The sequence below is a fragment of the Chlamydotis macqueenii genome, chromosome 7, assembly GCF_036417535.1.
Source record: "Chlamydotis macqueenii isolate bChlMac1 chromosome 7, bChlMac1.mat, whole genome shotgun sequence".
NCBI lineage: Eukaryota > Metazoa > Chordata > Aves > Otidiformes > Otididae > Chlamydotis > Chlamydotis macqueenii.
The window spans coordinates 31,399,941-31,417,662 of NC_141562.1; the positions used below are offsets into that span (position 1 = coordinate 31,399,941).

General features: G+C 38.9%; 1 protein-coding gene across 2 annotated transcripts in view; it reads left to right on the forward strand.

The window, feature by feature from the left end:
- TRUB1 (TruB pseudouridine synthase family member 1) overlaps positions 1–15,754 on the forward strand; it is a 28,681-nt gene extending 12,927 nt beyond the window's left edge. For both annotated transcript variants that reach the window (XM_086752718.1, XM_086752719.1), the window contains 5 exons: positions 5,496–5,577; positions 11,277–11,349; positions 12,531–12,670; positions 13,794–13,850; positions 15,214–15,754. In XM_086752718.1, the coding sequence (XP_086608844.1) occupies positions 5,496–5,577; positions 11,277–11,349; positions 12,531–12,670; positions 13,794–13,850; positions 15,214–15,428 (567 nt within the window). In that variant the 3' untranslated portion in view covers positions 15,429–15,754. The remainder of the gene's footprint in view (positions 1–5,495; positions 5,578–11,276; positions 11,350–12,530; positions 12,671–13,793; positions 13,851–15,213) is intronic.
- Positions 15,755–17,722: the final 1,968 nt, after the last annotated feature.

The window sequence follows — 17,722 nt, forward strand, 5'->3', positions numbered from 1 at the left end:
TCTGTAGGTGCTAGAAGACAGAATGAGGAAACAGGTAAAGAACAGTTATGAAGCTGAAGATGAAATTTCAGAGCCAACCTGAGACATTTTGGTGAGTGTGATAGGTTTCCACAGAGAGCAAGCATCAGAAAGGTTTGCATAAAGAGGCTGTGGGTTACAAGCAGCCACTTTAACAGTTGAGCCTGCATCCCCTCTTGGATGCTGTGAGCCTGTATTGTGTTTGTAAGTGACGTGTGGCTGTGGTGCTATCTCTGGTGACCTAGTGTTCCTGTTACTGTTGGGATTGTTCCCCCTCCCACTCCCTTTCCTGCCCTGCCTCTAACACCAAAATTTAAACTTGCTACAGTTTTTAGCTTCCACCTTAAAGCTTCTCTGAACTTCAGGTAAAGTATCTTTTGTGAGTTCCCCTGTGACAGGTGGTTCTAGTCCTTCACATTGAAAATCTAATAGTCTCATATGTTTGAACTTTTAAAATAAGCTGACATAAGAGGTCAGAAAATCCCGTTAGTCCAAGAGTAAAGATCAGATAGTTCTTCAGCAATGACAGTACAATTACAGCATCTAGCAGTAAATAGAATTTAGTGCAGGCTTAGAACAAAGTCAGCTTTTTCTTTTAGGAGAAAAAAAATGAATGTTAGAGAAGATAAGTTGTAATGTTTGTGTATATTAAAAGGACATGTTTGGTGCTGGATAATTTTGAATTTGTAAAATATGGAACTTCTCCCTCATCTTGCAGTCTTTATTTTGCCTCCATGCAACCTGCTTTTAAGAGATTAGGGCTCTGTGCTTTTAATATATTGGAATCTGCTTAGAGAGAGTGCTTTATTTTGGAAAACAATCGAAACTATGGCAACCATCATTTTTTTTCAGCTTATTTGTCTACCTCATGTACTCCTCTGGTTTGGTGGATGATTAGTATACTGGAAACCAGTGGTAGCTGCTAGTGTTATACAAGCAACAAATAGAAGTTATGTAAGTATTAAATCCAGAGCACCTTAGTTGTGCTTTAGAAATCATTATGCAGAAACTGAATGTCACTGTAAAACTGAGAGTTTAAGGCCTCTTCACTGTCTCAGTGGCCTAAGTCTACAAAAATGTAAGTACTCACACCAAACATACAGACCGAATGGGTTAGGCACAGTAGCAGAAATTCTGATCAGCACTTGCCTACTATATGCTTGCTCTGATCTCCTTCAGGTTCTTCAGAGCACTTGTTTTTTGGTTTTGTTTGTTTGGTTTGTTTCGGTTTATGTTTCCTTAAACTTGTCAGCCCCACACAGACCTAAGTTTACGTGCATTGACTTTCCATTTCTATTGAATACGGCTTCTCTTTCTCAGCTTTCAGTCTCTTGCACAGGGGACTGTAGCCTTTATTTATTTATTTTCCTTTTACACTTCTGTGTTCAGTTGTTGCTGTGATGAGAAAATGGGTCATCCTTGGATGAACTCTTACGAACTGCCTCTTCAAGAGAGCTTACTTGCCTGGGAAATTCTTGCAGTGGGAGCCATCTTAAAATCTTCCTGACAGCTACTAGTGACCTTATTTCATAATTACTTGTGTTTCTGTCTAGCTCTTCCAAAGTGTTGCTTCTCTATGTTAGAAAAAGCTTTTAAAACTTGTTATAATTTAAGATTTCAAGTCTCTGGCTTCTTTCCAAATAAAACTTTGATATATTAGCAGTTAAAACTGAGAAGTTCCATCCCATGGTCTGTCTGGCATTTGCACTGATAAGTGGGGCGGACAAGACTGGCTGTCAGCCCAGGGGCTTCAGCCTTCAGGAGCTCCCCTGGTGGGTTTTGCAGCTAATAGCTATGCTGGCTGTACAACCCCTCTAATGGGAGGAGATTCTTCTTTCTTCTCCTCCTCTTCCTCCTTTCACAGTTAAATATGTATTCTGATCAAGTCTTGCATTTTTCCCTCTCTTTTTATGGATTTCTCTGAAATTGGATATGAAATGAAAAAGCCAAATGATAGCTATTCTCTTACTAAAACATTATTGTAAACATCTTATGGTTTATTGTTTGTGAGAATTTTGACTGTGCCCTGTGGTTGTGACTCTCAAACAAAATTCCTTTTCCCAAGATCTGTCAGATTTATTAGAGGATTCGTAATTTGTTTCTTAGGGGTTCCTGTCATCTTGATCTTTTTTCCAGTCCTGGCTTTCATGGCATGTTTCTTTCTAGTCATGAGTGTGGTTGTCTTTTTGGTCTTGTTGAGGTAACATCCACCACGTCCTGGATTCTGTGTGACGGAGTTTTCACATTGCACCATCATTGACAAGAGAGCAGTGGTTTATCACTGTAAAGCATCTTCTTAAGGCTATCTCCTCACGAGTGTGAATGAGAGAGTTGCTCATACTTGAGGGCTTCTGATCACTTTGCTGCCTTTTGTCTGAGTTGCCGTAACATCAAGAAAATGGTTTTCTAGACAGCTGAGAGACATAGCCATTCCCTAATGCAGGACAGTTTTGGGAAGGCCTGTATGCCATCAGGGTTGTTGTACTGTTGTACAGTTTTGAGGCTCTGCTTTAGGACCGCACAGACCACCATTAGAAGTTGGAATTAATGCATGATGCTGCTGTGCTTGCAAGTTATGGGAATGCTTGATCTTGGCTTTTAATCTGCTACACTTGCATATTATGGGATTCCTTAGGAAAGCTGAGGTGCTGCTTTTAATCTTTAAATGGTGTGGGTCCTGGTCTCTTGAGATGAGTAAGGGGTGAGGACACAGGGGCTATTGATTGGCAGAGCGTTCTCTGACGAGCTACTGATACAGGGACGTTTCCTGTCACAGTCTGCACTTGCTAGGCTTTTCCACTGCTTGCAACACCTACTACCTTGTTTTTTTTTCTGTTTCGGGTTGAGTGGGTTGAAGGCAGCGTGGTTGTGAGCAGTTGCTGTCCGTGTTCCTGCAGTGATTTGTAATTTAAGAGTATAGGAAGAGTGCCCTTAGATGTAGTTTATGAAACTGAGAGAAATAAATGATTGCCCACACAGGTAAGAAAAGGTCAGCAAAGACTTATTAAATGACTCGGAATCCATTGGGCGCTTCTGAGGGCAGTGTGAGTTAGAGTCTGAAGAGAGTTAATGCTGAATGTTGACGCAAAATAAGAGGAACAATAGATTAAGTGTGGACTTTGATGTTATCTTCTACAAACTCCAGGTCCTGCATGCTCACAAAGGGGAAGTAAACTCTATTAAGTGGCTAGTAAGAATTATGATATATAATTGTAGATACCCAAGGGCACTCCAGAGACTAATCATAAACCAACTGTAATTCTTAATTTCCTGACCTGTTAAAGTTTTCTTTGTGGATTATTGTACCTCTGACTTGAGTCTTTTGTGACTCTTTAAAGGCTCCGGTAAGGAATGGGGATTTGTGACTAATTTTTAAGGACGCTCTTTTTACAAATTGGATGGCTTTTTATCTGTTTTGCAGAAATTAAAGGGGAAGTAAATTGTTGAGATTTGGGTTGTATTGTTCAGTTTGTATAAACAGATGATATTATCTCTCCATTGCTGGGAGCTCAAATATGACGTGTTATTGTAACAGACAGTCTCAAGCAAGATAGTCAAACCAGAATTAAGAGGAAGAAAGTAATTCAAACTGAAGTAGTATCAGTACTTTGATTTGGAAACCTCTGAAGATGATATGTGAGATCTCAGACTTTAAGATTTAGAGTTTTGCTGAACAGCTAAGATCATTCATCATGCTAGAATTATGAAGATCTGCTCACATGTTTTTATTAACCTCTAGAATAGTTGCTGAACAGTGTCTCTTTCTAGCTATGCTATTAAATGTTAAGAACTAGATCATTAAATTGAAAGCAGGCAATTTTATGGTGCTAAATGCAGATAATGTACTTGGAAGTTTATTTAAATATTTGTTGTGGAGCAGCTTTCATCCATTCTTATTTTCATTTATTTTCCATGAATTCCAAACGTATGTAAACTTAAATAATTTTATTTTGATATGCCTGATTTTGCAGAGCTGTCAGGGGATTCAGATATCTGCAGTATTTAGGAAAAAGGTAGCCTTAATGTGGTAAGCGAAGAGTACAGTTATTTTTATATTAAAGTCTGCAGTCCACTGCCTTTTGTCTGAGTATTCCTGCTGCTTCCATTTCATGGCAGTTGCTTGAAGAAATACATTCAAGTGACAGGTTGTCACACAGAACAAAATCAAGGCATGTCTTAGTACTCCCATTTTGTGGGTGTGATTTGTATGCCTACACTATTATTACTTGAGCTTGTTTGTACTTTGCAAGTACGTGAAATCCTGCTTGGATGTGTTCCAGTAAAATTTGGTCAACCAACTTTTAGAAGATATATCCTTTTATGACTTGGCTCAAATTTGCATTAGCCTAGTTGGGACTAAGTTCATTGAAACCTTACAGGGAGCTAGATGTGTGGAACACCTTGATTTTTCTCTCCCAGGCTGTGTAAATGCTTTCCTTTGAAGGCTCCTGGACTTAACATAGGACTGAAGGACATGGAATGGAACGGGGTGGGATACGCAATGCATCAAACTGCAAATTTTAATACCTGACAGTATCTCCAACTTGACCCAAACTCACGTTACAGAGTGGTGGCAGCTTTGTGAAAAGACATGGGGCAGCTGGTTCATGGAAAGCCTTTTGTCAACATGAGCAGATTCTGCTGTAGGCCCATAGCCTGGCAGTACTTAGGGTGAAAACATGAAAAAGGACATCAGGTGAAATGCAGTGAGGACAAGAGCTACTGTCCTGGTAACAGGTTAATTCCTTCTTACAAGCTACAAACACATACACTGAAGAATTCTTTAGAGAATAACTCTGTAAGGAAAAACCCTGAAACAGAAATATTTAGAGAACACATGATGAGCAGAGATATTACTCAGTGACCTTGCACTCCTTGTGCTGGTCACAGGGTCCTTACCAGATTCTGCATGTTCAAAACTCCAGTTTTAGACTATTGCATATCATTGCATTTTATGGCAGAACTGTTGTAATGCTTTGCCTTCTAAGTGGTGTTTTACTTGCAGAAGTAAAGGTCTTTGTTTTTTGTTGGTTTTTTTTGTTTGGTTTTTGTTTTGTTTTTTTTGTTTTGTTTTTAAATTGTGAAGGAACAGAAAAATTGTGTATGAAAGGTACTCTACATGCTTTGCTTAAACAGTGACATATGACACCCCACAGAGACTTTGATTTTACCACCCTATTATTTTCTTTATGGTATTGATGTATTTATAGTAAAAATTAGATTCCATATTGCTTCTTCGTGGGGTTTCTAAAACTGAAATTATAGGCACATGTAATGCAGGATTTAATTGTTATTTAGTTCCATGCCTTTTCATCTTTTGTTTACCCAAAGTTGCTGGATTGACTTATTCAGATAGTATTCTTCCTGTCTTGATTTGAAGTACTTGCAATCTTTCTTTTTTTTTTTAAAAAAAAACAAAAACAAAAACCAAACATCCTTGAACACATGGCTCACTAATCTCTCCTTTTCCTTCCCAGAAGTACACTGCCATTGGACTCCTAGGCAAAGCTACTGATACATTAGATGCTACAGGAAAAGTAACTGAAGAAAAACCTTATGGTAAGTGTAATATATCTATATGCTTAATGTGATTTGAAGGCATAAATGGTCTCTATCATAGAAAAGTGGAAGAGATGCTTGGGACTCTGTGAATTAAATTTAAGTGTGAAATCAAACCAAGATTATTTCACGTTCAACTTCAGTGATTATATAATTCAGACCAGCGTCGTGCAATTATGTCCACCACAAGTGTTCATTTCTGTTGGGGAAAAAAAAATCAAACCAGGCATTAGATTAGGAGGGAGAAAATAGAGTTGGGCAGGACTCTGTCATTTTAAATCTCTGACAGGCTGACAAATGACATGTTGTGTCCGGTAAAATTTTCCTCTCTCAGTGTATAGCCCTTTTAGTAACACCCTTCAGGGCCAGTGGAGGAATAAAGTACTTAGATCTTCCCTCGAGGATGCCCTTTTAACTACAGACTGCTCAACATGAAGTAAGGATGGCATCAACTACTTTCTACGTAAGTTCACCTACCAAATCTTGCTCTTGCTTGCAGTCTCTCTCCTAGCAACTTTAATAAATGAACTTTTCTGACCCAGAGACCACAGTGTAAGAGTTAAGGCTTCAGAACGAATTCTGACTGTGGTTTTGTTGGAGTGGACATTCCACAATACCCAAGGGGTCTTAGAAACAATGTAGGACTAATCAGGAACACACCAAACGTATTTGCCATTTAGTTCTTTCACAACCTGGGGAAAAAAAGAAAAACATTAGGTAACTGCTTGCTTACCAATTCTTGTAGATCCCACAGTGTTTGTGGTACCTGTAATAGGTACATGAAGTAAATGATCTTTTTTAATAGCATGATGAAAAAGGTAGCCTGGATTCCAGCCCTCAACCCCAATCTCCTTTCTTTTGCAGTTTTTCTTTTTGCACAAGGCAGGCAAGTGTGGCTTTCTTATCCACATTAACTTGATGGATCATTTTAAATAGTATTATTTACTAGGTAATGTTATTTAGAGATGTTGGATCATGTGCTTCTGCTTCAGGATCAAGTTCTAAGTCTCTCTCAGCTTCTGAAGGACTGAGCATCCACATGGTGTTAGAGTTGCCAACAGTCATCATGGTTGGAGAGAACACTTTCTTGGTTGTTATGTATACCTCTTAGAAAATGGAATGTTGTGGTTCCGTTGAATGAATACTACTCAGCGCAATGAATAGTATTCATTGTAGATACTAGCTCACATATAAACTGTGAAATATAATTTCAAGTAGATACAATTATCAAGTAGATACAACTCCCGTGGTCAGTTAATCTAAAAAAACCCAAACCTGTTTCTTGAAACACTGGTTTTGCTTTTTAATTTTGTGTTGTTTACTGCAGACAGAATCTAAAGTGTTGTTTTTGTGTGTGTCTTTCTTTCAGTGGCAGCTCTTATAGTAGTTCCCAGCTCTATGCCACCTCCTCTGCTATGGTGGCTTAGCTTTCTGTTAGACTGTGTGCTTGGGGAACTGATCTAGTTAAAAATACTCCCTTTTTTGAGTTGCTTATGTTTTTAAACTGAGATCAGTTGCATGATCCAGTTCATCATGCAGTCTCATGAAGAGCAGTATTGGCATTGCTGGGGCAGTGCAGTTTTGGGTGCTGGATGGTTTCTTTTTGCTGAATCTGACAGCTGAAAGAAATGCTTGTGAAATTGGTCTCAGTTGCTTTCCGTATTAGTGCAAATCGGTCAGATTTGAATTTTTCAGAAAGAAGAAAGAGCTACCATGCTACCTACGTATTTTGCATTTCTTCTCTTCGTCCTCTTCTAATAAAGCAGGTATTTCTCATCTTTTCCAGTGTCTTTTCCAAAGCAGCTTAGTCTTCTGCAGGATTCTCTGAGTGGCCCGCCATCCCTAATCCCTAAATCCCTAAATCTAATTTGTACTCCAAGAACAGACAAACCAGATATCTGAGCTGAATTTCAGCTTTCCTTTGATACCTACAAAGATCCTGGGAGAAGGAGAGCATCTGCTAGGGAACAGAAATCCTGGAGTGCCAGCAGCATCTGGGATTGGGCCTTAGTGGAGAGAAAATGGCACTAAACCAGCTTGCAGTATATATAAAACTCCTCTTGAATGACTCTGCTGGACCACAAGAGGAAAGTGCCTGCAGAAAGTTGTCAGCTATATTAACTCTAAGGAAGTGGTGCATTTTAGTCCTCAAAGTGTCCCTAGACAGCAGTTTAGAAAGCAAACTATGGTGCATTAAAGTTAGTCACAATGAAAAGATGTACTGAAGAGGTCTCTTTTGGGTTTCACTCCTCCTGAACTTTTCAGAGTTTTTTGTTTGTTTCTTATCAGACAATGAGTTTGCATTTCCACGTGAAATGAGATTATGGTTTCTTACTGCTTCCAGGCTATCGGATGCTGACTTTGGAAGCAAGTAGCATTTAGCATTCCTCTGATGCTTTCTTGGGAACATTAATGTTTGCCACCCTTTTTTAAAATGTTTGTAACTATGCACAGGAATGTGCATTCTGAAACCTGCTTCCTCCCAGCAGCCTACAGACTATATCCAGACATGGAGAACAAAATCCACAAGGATTTTCTGCAGGTCTCTGCTGATTATGCTGAAATATGTGTTTAATAGAGCTACATGAATAATTTGAACAAAGTAGTCCTTTCAGCACTCTGCTTATCTGTTTGCAAATAATTTATGCTGGGCCAGATTGAGTCAAGGTCATCTGCTATAGTTCTGCTGGGCTGTCAGGAATAATTCTTGTGTTCTGTTTTCATGTAGTTTGTTAATGAGTGCAGGGCAGTATCACCCTTCACTGGAGGCTTCTTGAGGCTGTGGCACAATTGGAACCTTCTGGTTTGGTAACTTTAATTAACTTGCTTTATGATTATAGCAGGAAAATCGATCAACAGTCACTAGTGTTCAGAAGCACAACTGTTCTTTAAAATTTTCATATTGGAAGCTAATAGACAAATTTTCAATGTTTTTAGAAGCATTGGAGGACTGAAGTTTTAGGTGCTTTGAGATGCTGGTAGAATTGTAAGGAATAGTCCACTGAAAGACACATAGCCTGTAAAGAGATCACATAACCCCACTGTCGGCTTAAAGGCTTAGCAAGAAACTTAGAAAACAGTGTTGAATTGAATGTATTCTAAATAGTGTACTCACAGAGCAGGTAAAAGCATTTTGTTCTAAGGCTGGCATTATTCCTGGGGCCTGTATGCAATTATCCCATGGGCCAGACCTTGACAATCCTCACTGAAATAATGGTGAAACAGAGTGGCAGCCTCCACACACCTCCCTGGAAGGACACAGAACAGCAGTTTTAAGTCCAGCTTCTAGCTGCTCCACGATACAGCAGATGAGGTTATTTGGTATTTGCAATGACGATATGGGGAGGAATAGGCTAACTCTTGGTAGCAAGGGCAGTGACTGATGTGTCCTGCAGAGAGGTCTCTCAACCCCTTACTCTCAAGGAGTGGAGAAGGGCAGTGAAATGGGGAACGTTTTGAAACTGTTGATGCTAATTAGCCTCTGTGAGTGTGTTCATATTTCATGTTTAATGGAGGGTTGCGTCCAAATGCTGCCCTAAACTTCCTAACCAGACAAGCTGTTAATCTACTAAATACAAGCCCACAGCTGGGTGAGGGAGACTGGTGGGCCAAGGGCCTGAAGGGAAACAGTTCTCCTTTGTAGCAGGACTGCCTTCCTCCCTACCTCTGCTGTGGGTGTAATGACTGTGGGAACTGAAAGGCGCTGGTTCCCAGTGTGGGCTGTGCGTCCTGCAGAGCCACAAGTCTAAACTGATGCCTGGGACAAATACACAGTTCAGACATCGTGAAATTGTTTTGGATGAGACTAATAGCACATTCTTTATGACTGAGAGCTGGATGAAAGCTCCACCAGCTTGTGTGTTGTTCTGGGAGAGAGCAAGAATCCTATACAGTCCAAAGGCAGTGCATGCTGGAAAAAAAAAAAGCACAGCACATGATTTTAGATTTTCAGAATGCAATACTATCCAGCTTATGCCACGATGTATCGCAGAAGACAAATATGGTTTATTTCAGATCTTAGCAAACCCATCTGTAAATATTTACTTTGATAATGCACCATACAACTTGGTTTGTTAATGGCTTAATACATCATTCCTCGCATGGGGAATTTTTTTTTTTCCTGAGGTAGAGATTGCCTATAGCATGAGTGATTTCCTCAGAGGCTAGATGTAACCTGTCAGTTGGGAATATGAGATCAGAGGAGAAACTGAACTCCAGTGTCTCATTAAATGACCTAGCCACAAACACAGCTTATGAGGTGAAAATTCAAAGAGAACCCCAAAGTGACACTTAGGCGTAGATCTTAAATACTAAATTCTAGCCCGAAGCAACCTGGGGTGCACAAGAAGACTGCCAGGATCACCAGCATGGAGCTGGGTCATGCTAACTTTCCACCATATAGATTTGTTGTAGTATGTTGCTAAACAAGAGTAATATGAACAGAAGATTGAAATAACCATCTAAGAAGCTCTTGAGAAGAAGATCCAGATGCACTAAACAATTGATTTTGTTGTTCCTACCCTGTATTCTGATGTACACTGGTCTCTTAGCATCTCTGAATGACTCTTGTGCCTTGCAGCCTTGCTGTAATGATGCTTTTTGAGGCAGTTGCTGGGGCCTAGGGGTGGCAACTGCTCTTGAGGCTGCAAAGTGTGCTTTGTGAAAGTGAGGTGCTGCATTGCCATGATCCAAAGCTGCTGTTGGAAGAGACGTCGTGTTTTTTTTACTTAAAGCATAAAGTATACCTGTTTTGTAAGGTTTGCAATTAAGTGTCTGTTCCAAAACATAATGAAGGCTTAACAAATAAATTTGGTTGGTTTATGTTCCAGGATGTTGTTGACTTAGCAGAGTGACACTGATTGAGTATAGCTTATGAGAAACGGGACTAGTCAAGTCCTAGACAGTAGAAATACACTGAAGTGCACTGAAGTGCATTGTGATTACAGATTTTACATTTGTACTCTAAACAAATTAAGGATGAATGTCATCTCTATTGAATAGCATTTCAAAGGACTCATGCAATCAGCTCCTTAGGTTACAGCCTTTTAATAAATGTGGGGCAGATGTGTATGTGTAGTCTTAAAAGAGAGTAGATTGCCTAAAGCAGCTATCTTTCTTTTACAGGATTTCTTCCATTAAATTACCTTATTTAATATATAACAGTACCCTGGTGTGCATTTGCAGGTTAGTTGTTTGATACAGAAATTTGTTGTGTTGTTCCAGATGCAGTAATTTTCTTCACTAAAAAAAAACCAAACATGATACTTTTGTTCTCTAATAATCTGTTGCATTTTTCCCTGCTCCTAAGGGCTCGTAAAGAGAAGTTGCCAAGGTTAGATTAGCATTTTATTCTTTTCGGTCCTTTAACGAAAATTAGAATGGGAGAAATTTTTTAGTTTTTGCATAGTTCCCAAGAAAAATTAATTTGCAGTCGCAAGAGAAAGAAATTGTAAAAGAAAACTGTATATTGGGATTTTTGCCCTTCTGAAAGTGACCAGACTGTCTTAATCACCTTGAACAGTTTGTTCCAGTCTTTTTGTGATAATTCACACTCCTACCTACATTCTGGTTTTTATCTCTTCTCTTTGGTGTTTTTCACCCAATCTACATTCAGATGTATCTGTTTGCAGCACATGATTGATGCCGTTAGTGCCACGTGAATAATCAATGCTAACACACTTACTGTTTTCTTTCTACAGACCAAATAACGAAAGGAGATCTCGAAAATGTGCTGCAAAAGTTCATAGGGGACATCATGCAGGTTCCTCCACTGTAAGTTTCCCACTGTTCAGACACTCTTGGCAGTTGTCTTCAGCTGTCATGACATGGAAACAGAAGTCAATTATCAGGAATAAAAAGACACGTTTTGTCAAGAGGATAGAGGCAAGGCAGACGTAGGAGTTCAACGTTTGCAACTGCAGATCATGCCCATTTCAACATCAAGCACAAATGATAACCTGGAGTCTGTTTTTTTTTTTTTTTTTATGGTAAATATAAAGTAGCAAAGCAGACTTAAATAGCTTTGCAGGGCTCGGTGGCTTCTATCCTGTCTTCCAATTAGAAAGGAAAGCTCTGAGTCTTTAATTTTAGTTGTGGGGGTAAGGGGAGGCTTTCTGACATCTCTGTGGAAGTGCCTTAAATAATTTCAAATCAGTTATCTGAAAACTTAAAGAGCATGAATGAGTGATTAGTGACTGAGCTTCCACAGCTTAGCAAATTTCTTTTAGTCAGGTGAGCCATAGTAGCTGGCAATATGCAAGCACTTAGCTTGTGACAGATGGCTGTTATGGTGATTTAAGCTAACATGCTTTCCTTTGCTTTTTGCAATGCGTTGGTTACTGTGGTTCCATTGAGAGCCCTGTAAGGTCAGTAATTCAGTAGCTATTCTGCTTCATGGACCTGTTTTAAATTACCCTTTTTTTTTTTTTTTTTTTTTTTTTTTTTTTTTTGTTCTGTGGTGGTCCCTTAAACACTCTAGAACAAGGCTACATAACTTGGCAGTTGCTCTTCAGGGAAGACCCTGGTGTGAGACAAATAAAGGTGCAAGGCAGAATTACACGAGTTGCCTGAGCAGCTCCCAGTGCCCAGCTCAACATACCGCTGAAACGTACACCCTGCAGATTTCTGAGAGACAGTATGTTTTACCCCCAATAGAAACCCTTTGTTTTCATAAACTACAAATTGAGAGATGAAACACCTCTAAATATGCACAGCAAGAGATAAATACAAGAACGTCTCTTGTTTTCCAGTTTATGTAGCTACTGGTGAATGAGATAATTCTGTGTCTAAGAGATTTCAGAAGCACTTACTAGGTTGGGGTTTTTTGTGAGCACTTGGAGAGAATTAGAAGGGTAAAATGTATGCTACTGTAGTACAATATTAACAGGATCTGGAGGATAGGAAGCTTGTTCTATTACAACCGTATAACATATTTTCATGCTCTATCTGATCAGCTATTCTGCTTTGAAGAAGGATGGAGAAAGGCTATCAACTCTGATGAAGAGAGGAGAAGCAGTTGAAGCAAAGCCTGCTCGGCCAGTAAAAGTGTACAGCCTCTCTCTCCAACAGTTCCAGCCACCACTGTTCACACTGGGTAAAGGCCAGAGATTATTACATAGAGTGATACTCCCAGCTTGTTAGTGTTTATTTACACTCAGAATGGGAATAAGATAGTGAAATGAGTTTTGTTTCCCTCAGCTTCTTATTCTGATGCGAGCCCATGTGCAGAGACTTTCACTTTACAGTAAAAGCACCATATTTTGCTTTTAAGTTAAGCTGATTATATGTAATCTTTCTGTGAGGGAAAAATCTGAGAGGCTGGTCAGGGGATTATTTGCATCTGTCCATGATTTCGCAACCTCCAGCTCACTCCTCCTTTCTCAGGTCTGCTTACTTCACTTTGCCCCTTCTTTTACCCAGATGCCCAGACCTGCTGGCATCTCTCCCAGGGCGCAGCAAGGACCAGTATTGGTTACTGTCAGACCTCTTTCTTGGTCGACGAGGGAAGATCTTACCCTTCCCTCTTGTCATACATGAAGAAACTTGGGTAGTATGTTAAGAAGCACAATAATAAATAAACCAAAAAGACTGTTGTGAATGTTTGCTGCTGTAAGGTCAAGATAATGTCTTGCATTGATCAGCCACCTAGTTGACCCATAGTCCTCTGATGGACCAGACGACGTATGATGAGCAGGTATGAGTGCCAGACCTCAGTGCTGTGTTCAACCCTTACTTCATGGTTAGGTGAATAGCAGCTGAGCACTTGTGGAGGGGGAAGGGAAGGCTTGAGAGAGCATGGAAAGTTAAAGGTGAATTTTAAAATTTTATTGGAGCTGCCAGTGTGGAGTATGTTAAAAACATTGATAGTCAGTTTAAACAATTGTTGAAATAACTCATTTTCATCATTAGAAATATGAAACGACCTTCTGAAATCTTTAAAATGAATAGGGCTGAAGCATTTGTTAACATACCACAGCAAGTACTTATTTTCTAGTGAGTTAGTTCAGTTGCCATTGTATTTGCTTTCCCTCCTGTCTAGCTTAGCAATCTCACCCGCACATATGTTACAGGATGAATAATTGATGTTGCATCCTATAAATATTTTATCACTGGGTTGTTTGCTTAGCACATTTTACATTTATGTGGGGGCATGGTTTCTATGTAAAGTAGATTTCACATGGCACTGGCAATTTACCATGTCACTATTAACATTCCAGATGTCGAATGTGGTGGTGGCTTTTATGTCAGGAGCCTGGTCAGTGACATTGGCAAAGGTAGGCACAAAAAATTCCATGATAGGTAAGGAATGATTGTGTCCGATTGTGGAAAAGAATTGTCTTTTTTTTTTTTGTATCTCTAGTAACTAGACCTATGTGTTATTTTGCAGAATTTAGTGCTATCACTTGTTTTTATGTACTAAGGTATTTTCCTGGGGAGCATGGGGGAATGAAGGCTAAATAATTGCCAGAGGACCTTGGGGGCTGGGGGATAAAAATGGAGCAAGTAATAGCACTGAGCAAGGTAATACAAGGCAAGGTGGGGTTTTTCTTTTTCCTCCTCCATATGTTAAAGCTAACTCAAATTAAAGATGAGAAGAAGAAAGACACTGTCTTTTTAAACATTATTCATCACATTTTGAAAGCAGATTGCACAGAACATAACCATGCACATAATAAACTTTATCTGCTGGAAAGACTTCTGTATTTGTGATGATTTTTCTAGTGCTTTCTTTTTTTTCTCCTTTACGTGAACTGGGAATGGTTTTGCCTTCCCACAGGGTTATTTGTCTTGCGCTTTTTATCTATCAAACTGCATGATGGAGAACAGATAACCTATTTCAAATTTTTAAAAAATGATATGTTTGCAGATCAAGAAAGCAAGTGATGTGGGATAACCCTGTGAATGTCAATGTTGTTGTTTGTGCTTAGGCAAGTCAAGGATTCTCTTTCTGTTACTGCTTTCTGAGCATACTGGCTTATGTTTAGTCCTTTAATGACAGACTAGGATAAAGTCTGTCCTCAGCTGGTTTCTTTTCAAAAATTTAAAATGTAGTAAAAATCTTCCTGCATCACAAAGGATGGGAGAAAATATTTTAATATACCTGTGCACTTAGAAGTCAGCTGTGGTTGCTTTTATGTTTTGTAGCCCCTCATTATGTAATTCTCTCCTACTGGTGTTTGTTTAACATATTAGAGCATTTTTAATAAATTTTTTTTTCTCCTTATCTTAGTTTATATTATCCTGATAGGCGGCACAGGATAAAAAGGTCAGAAATCCTTTCTGAGGGCGAGAAGTGCGAACACCTCAAAGTCTGTGGAAAAATAGCACGTCATCTTCTAAGTCTCTTGTGAATACAGAATGTTCTGCTTACATTTTATGTAATTATTTCCTCTCTTTTCACTTTGATTTAAATCTGGAAAACCTTTTGACAACTTTCTATCAGATTTTGAACTATTTACTCCACTGGAGATCTACTGAAATCAAAGGAATTCTTTGGCTCAAAGTTGAGTGAACTTCCTTCTCAAACAAAGCAGAATAATGTAGAAGGCTACATGTAAAAGTACATTTTAAGTGAGTTGCAAATAGTTAAACTTGACCATGTAATTTTTCAAAATCCTCTTTTCTCCTTTACTGTAGAACTCTCTACCTGTGCCACTATGCAAGAGCTGACCCGAACCAAGCAAGGGCCATTTACGCTAGAGGAGCACGCCCTTTATGAAGACAAATGGACAATTGATGAAATTGCACGATCCTTAGAGCATTGCACATCTCTTCTCCCAGGAGAGCCATCTCATAAAAAATTGAAGACAGAGCATCCTAGTGAAACTGCTGTGAGCTGTGAAGATAAGTGATAAGTTGGGTCAAGAAAAAAGACTGGATGATTGAGACATTTTAAGATTGGATTGGGATTGTTTTGCCTCCTGTGTAAATTTACAAGTCTGTACTGGGAGAGTGACAAACTGCAGTGCAAGAAAAACAATTCTTTTGTTTTCTGGGGTTAGAACATGTACTGAAAATATCCAGCGTTTGCTGTTTCCTGATCTGTTTATTTTCTTCCTCCTTGCACACTGTAAATGGGTCTGCCACTAATGTCGCATCTTCATAAACTTTTAAAGATCTTGTAGGGTGCAATACAGCTGTTGTTGCTAATCCCTCAATAAAAAATTATACACCTTAAGGTCTGATAAACGTGCTCCAAAAAAAAAAATTCTTTTTTTTTCTTCATAACTGCTTTTTGAACCCTGAAATAGCATGGTGACAAGACTGTAATAGCTTGAAGGATACAAGATTGTGGTGTGACAGTTTGCTTTCTTGAAATCCATTTCAGGAAATGTCCATTTTACTGTAGTTTTTCCTGTGCAGATTATTCTTTCAGACAAATGTTATCCAGGATGCATTAAATGTAGATGCTAATAGTTTACATTAAGTCTGAAATACCAATGTCAGTTAATAGTTTTAAGTATAAACAAGCCCTGAAGATGTCTGATAACAAGCGCTCTGAATAGTGCAATCATCATTACAGGTGTACATATCTTTTGCTGTATGGTGTCTCAGTTGGTGACCATCCATAATTTAAAGTACAATTCACTGTTATGCCCTTCATAGTGTTTATGGAATTTACTTTTGCTGTGTATTGCTTGAGCTGTCTCCCATGGATTGGGTAGAAGGCTGATGTGCTTCTGGGCTTTGAGTGATTGGGTCCTGACTAGAAGTTGTATGGGCAACAGAGGGATCCACCATCAGTGATCCTTGCTGGAACCTTTTTAATTTACTGGGGTAGTGAGGGTCTGTTCCGCAGTTCATGTAGTCAAGAGAATCTGATTGCACTGATTATTTTGCACCACTGCTTCCCTTGGGATTTTCAAAATGACTAAAAGGCAGTGGTCTGAAAATGCTAGCAAGCACCCTGGTTTGTTTCCATGTGTGTAATGGACTTATGTGTTCCCATACCAGTTAGTAGTGCTTCTGTTTTCCTCTTGTCCTAATGAGGAACATGAGTAGTTGAAACATGCGAGTGATACCTGAGAGAAAGCCCTGCTTTTGAAATTGTCACTGAAATAGCACCAGAAGAATGGACTGGCTGCTGTTACAGTTTGCTGCTGCTGGTCAAGTGGCCTGCTCTGGCTTTGCAAAGCTCCTGCTCCTTTGGGTTTTGGTTCTGGAGTACAGGGACTTGACTCCCTTACTCTGAGTGACTGAATGCTGTAAAGCCAAGAGTTTTTGCTTATATTAGAGTATATCTTTTACAGAGAGACGTGAAAATTTTATTTAATGATTTTATGTTAATGGCCTTGCTATTTTCTATGGTAAGCTACCTTGATAGCTAATTACCTCTGTTGCTTAAAAGAAGCTGTGTTTTATTCCCAACTTGACTTGAATCTCCACGTGCTGCATTTTATGTCTTTGTCTGCACCTTACAAAAAGCAATTTCTCTGTGTACTGCTATTATGTGAAATGATCAAATTCCAACCTTACTTTCAATCAGAGAAATGAAATATCCTGAAGTTTCTCATTGCAGGATACCTTTCCAGGTGTCTATAGGGTTTTTTTTTTTGTTTTCTGTACAATAAGAAACCAAAGTCTATGAAAGATTACCAAAGCTTTTGTTTAGAGGAAGGATAGAGTTTGTTTTATTGTTCAGTAAGCAGGCAGTTTTGTTCTTTTGCATATTCTTATAAAGAACTTAAGGGAAATGTTGAAAGTATCATAAGCAAATTGAAATGTTAGAGCACTTAATCAGCAGCATATTTAATGTACAATGTGGATAAGCAACCATTGTAAGAAATTCTGATTTCAGAAATGGGAGAAGAGAGTTATATTCAGTAAGAGAACAGTGGGAGATTTTAGTGGTGTTTTGGGGGTGGGTTTTTTGATAGTTTGGTTAGAAACAGAGAACAGATTATTTCCTGAAGAGATCAAATAAAGCAGAAAATTTCATTTTCCAGTATACTTATCTTTAATGATCAAAGACTATGATTGAAACACAGTTTCTCTTATGTCTAAATCTGTATTTTTCCAAGAACCTAATTTATGTTATCCCAGTGGTCTTCTAGATTAAGTTCTCATTTTATTTATCTTTCTGCTTTTTAAAAAAAAATAGCTCAGTGGATAATTCTATTAATAATTCTGTTAGTCTCCTTGTTTC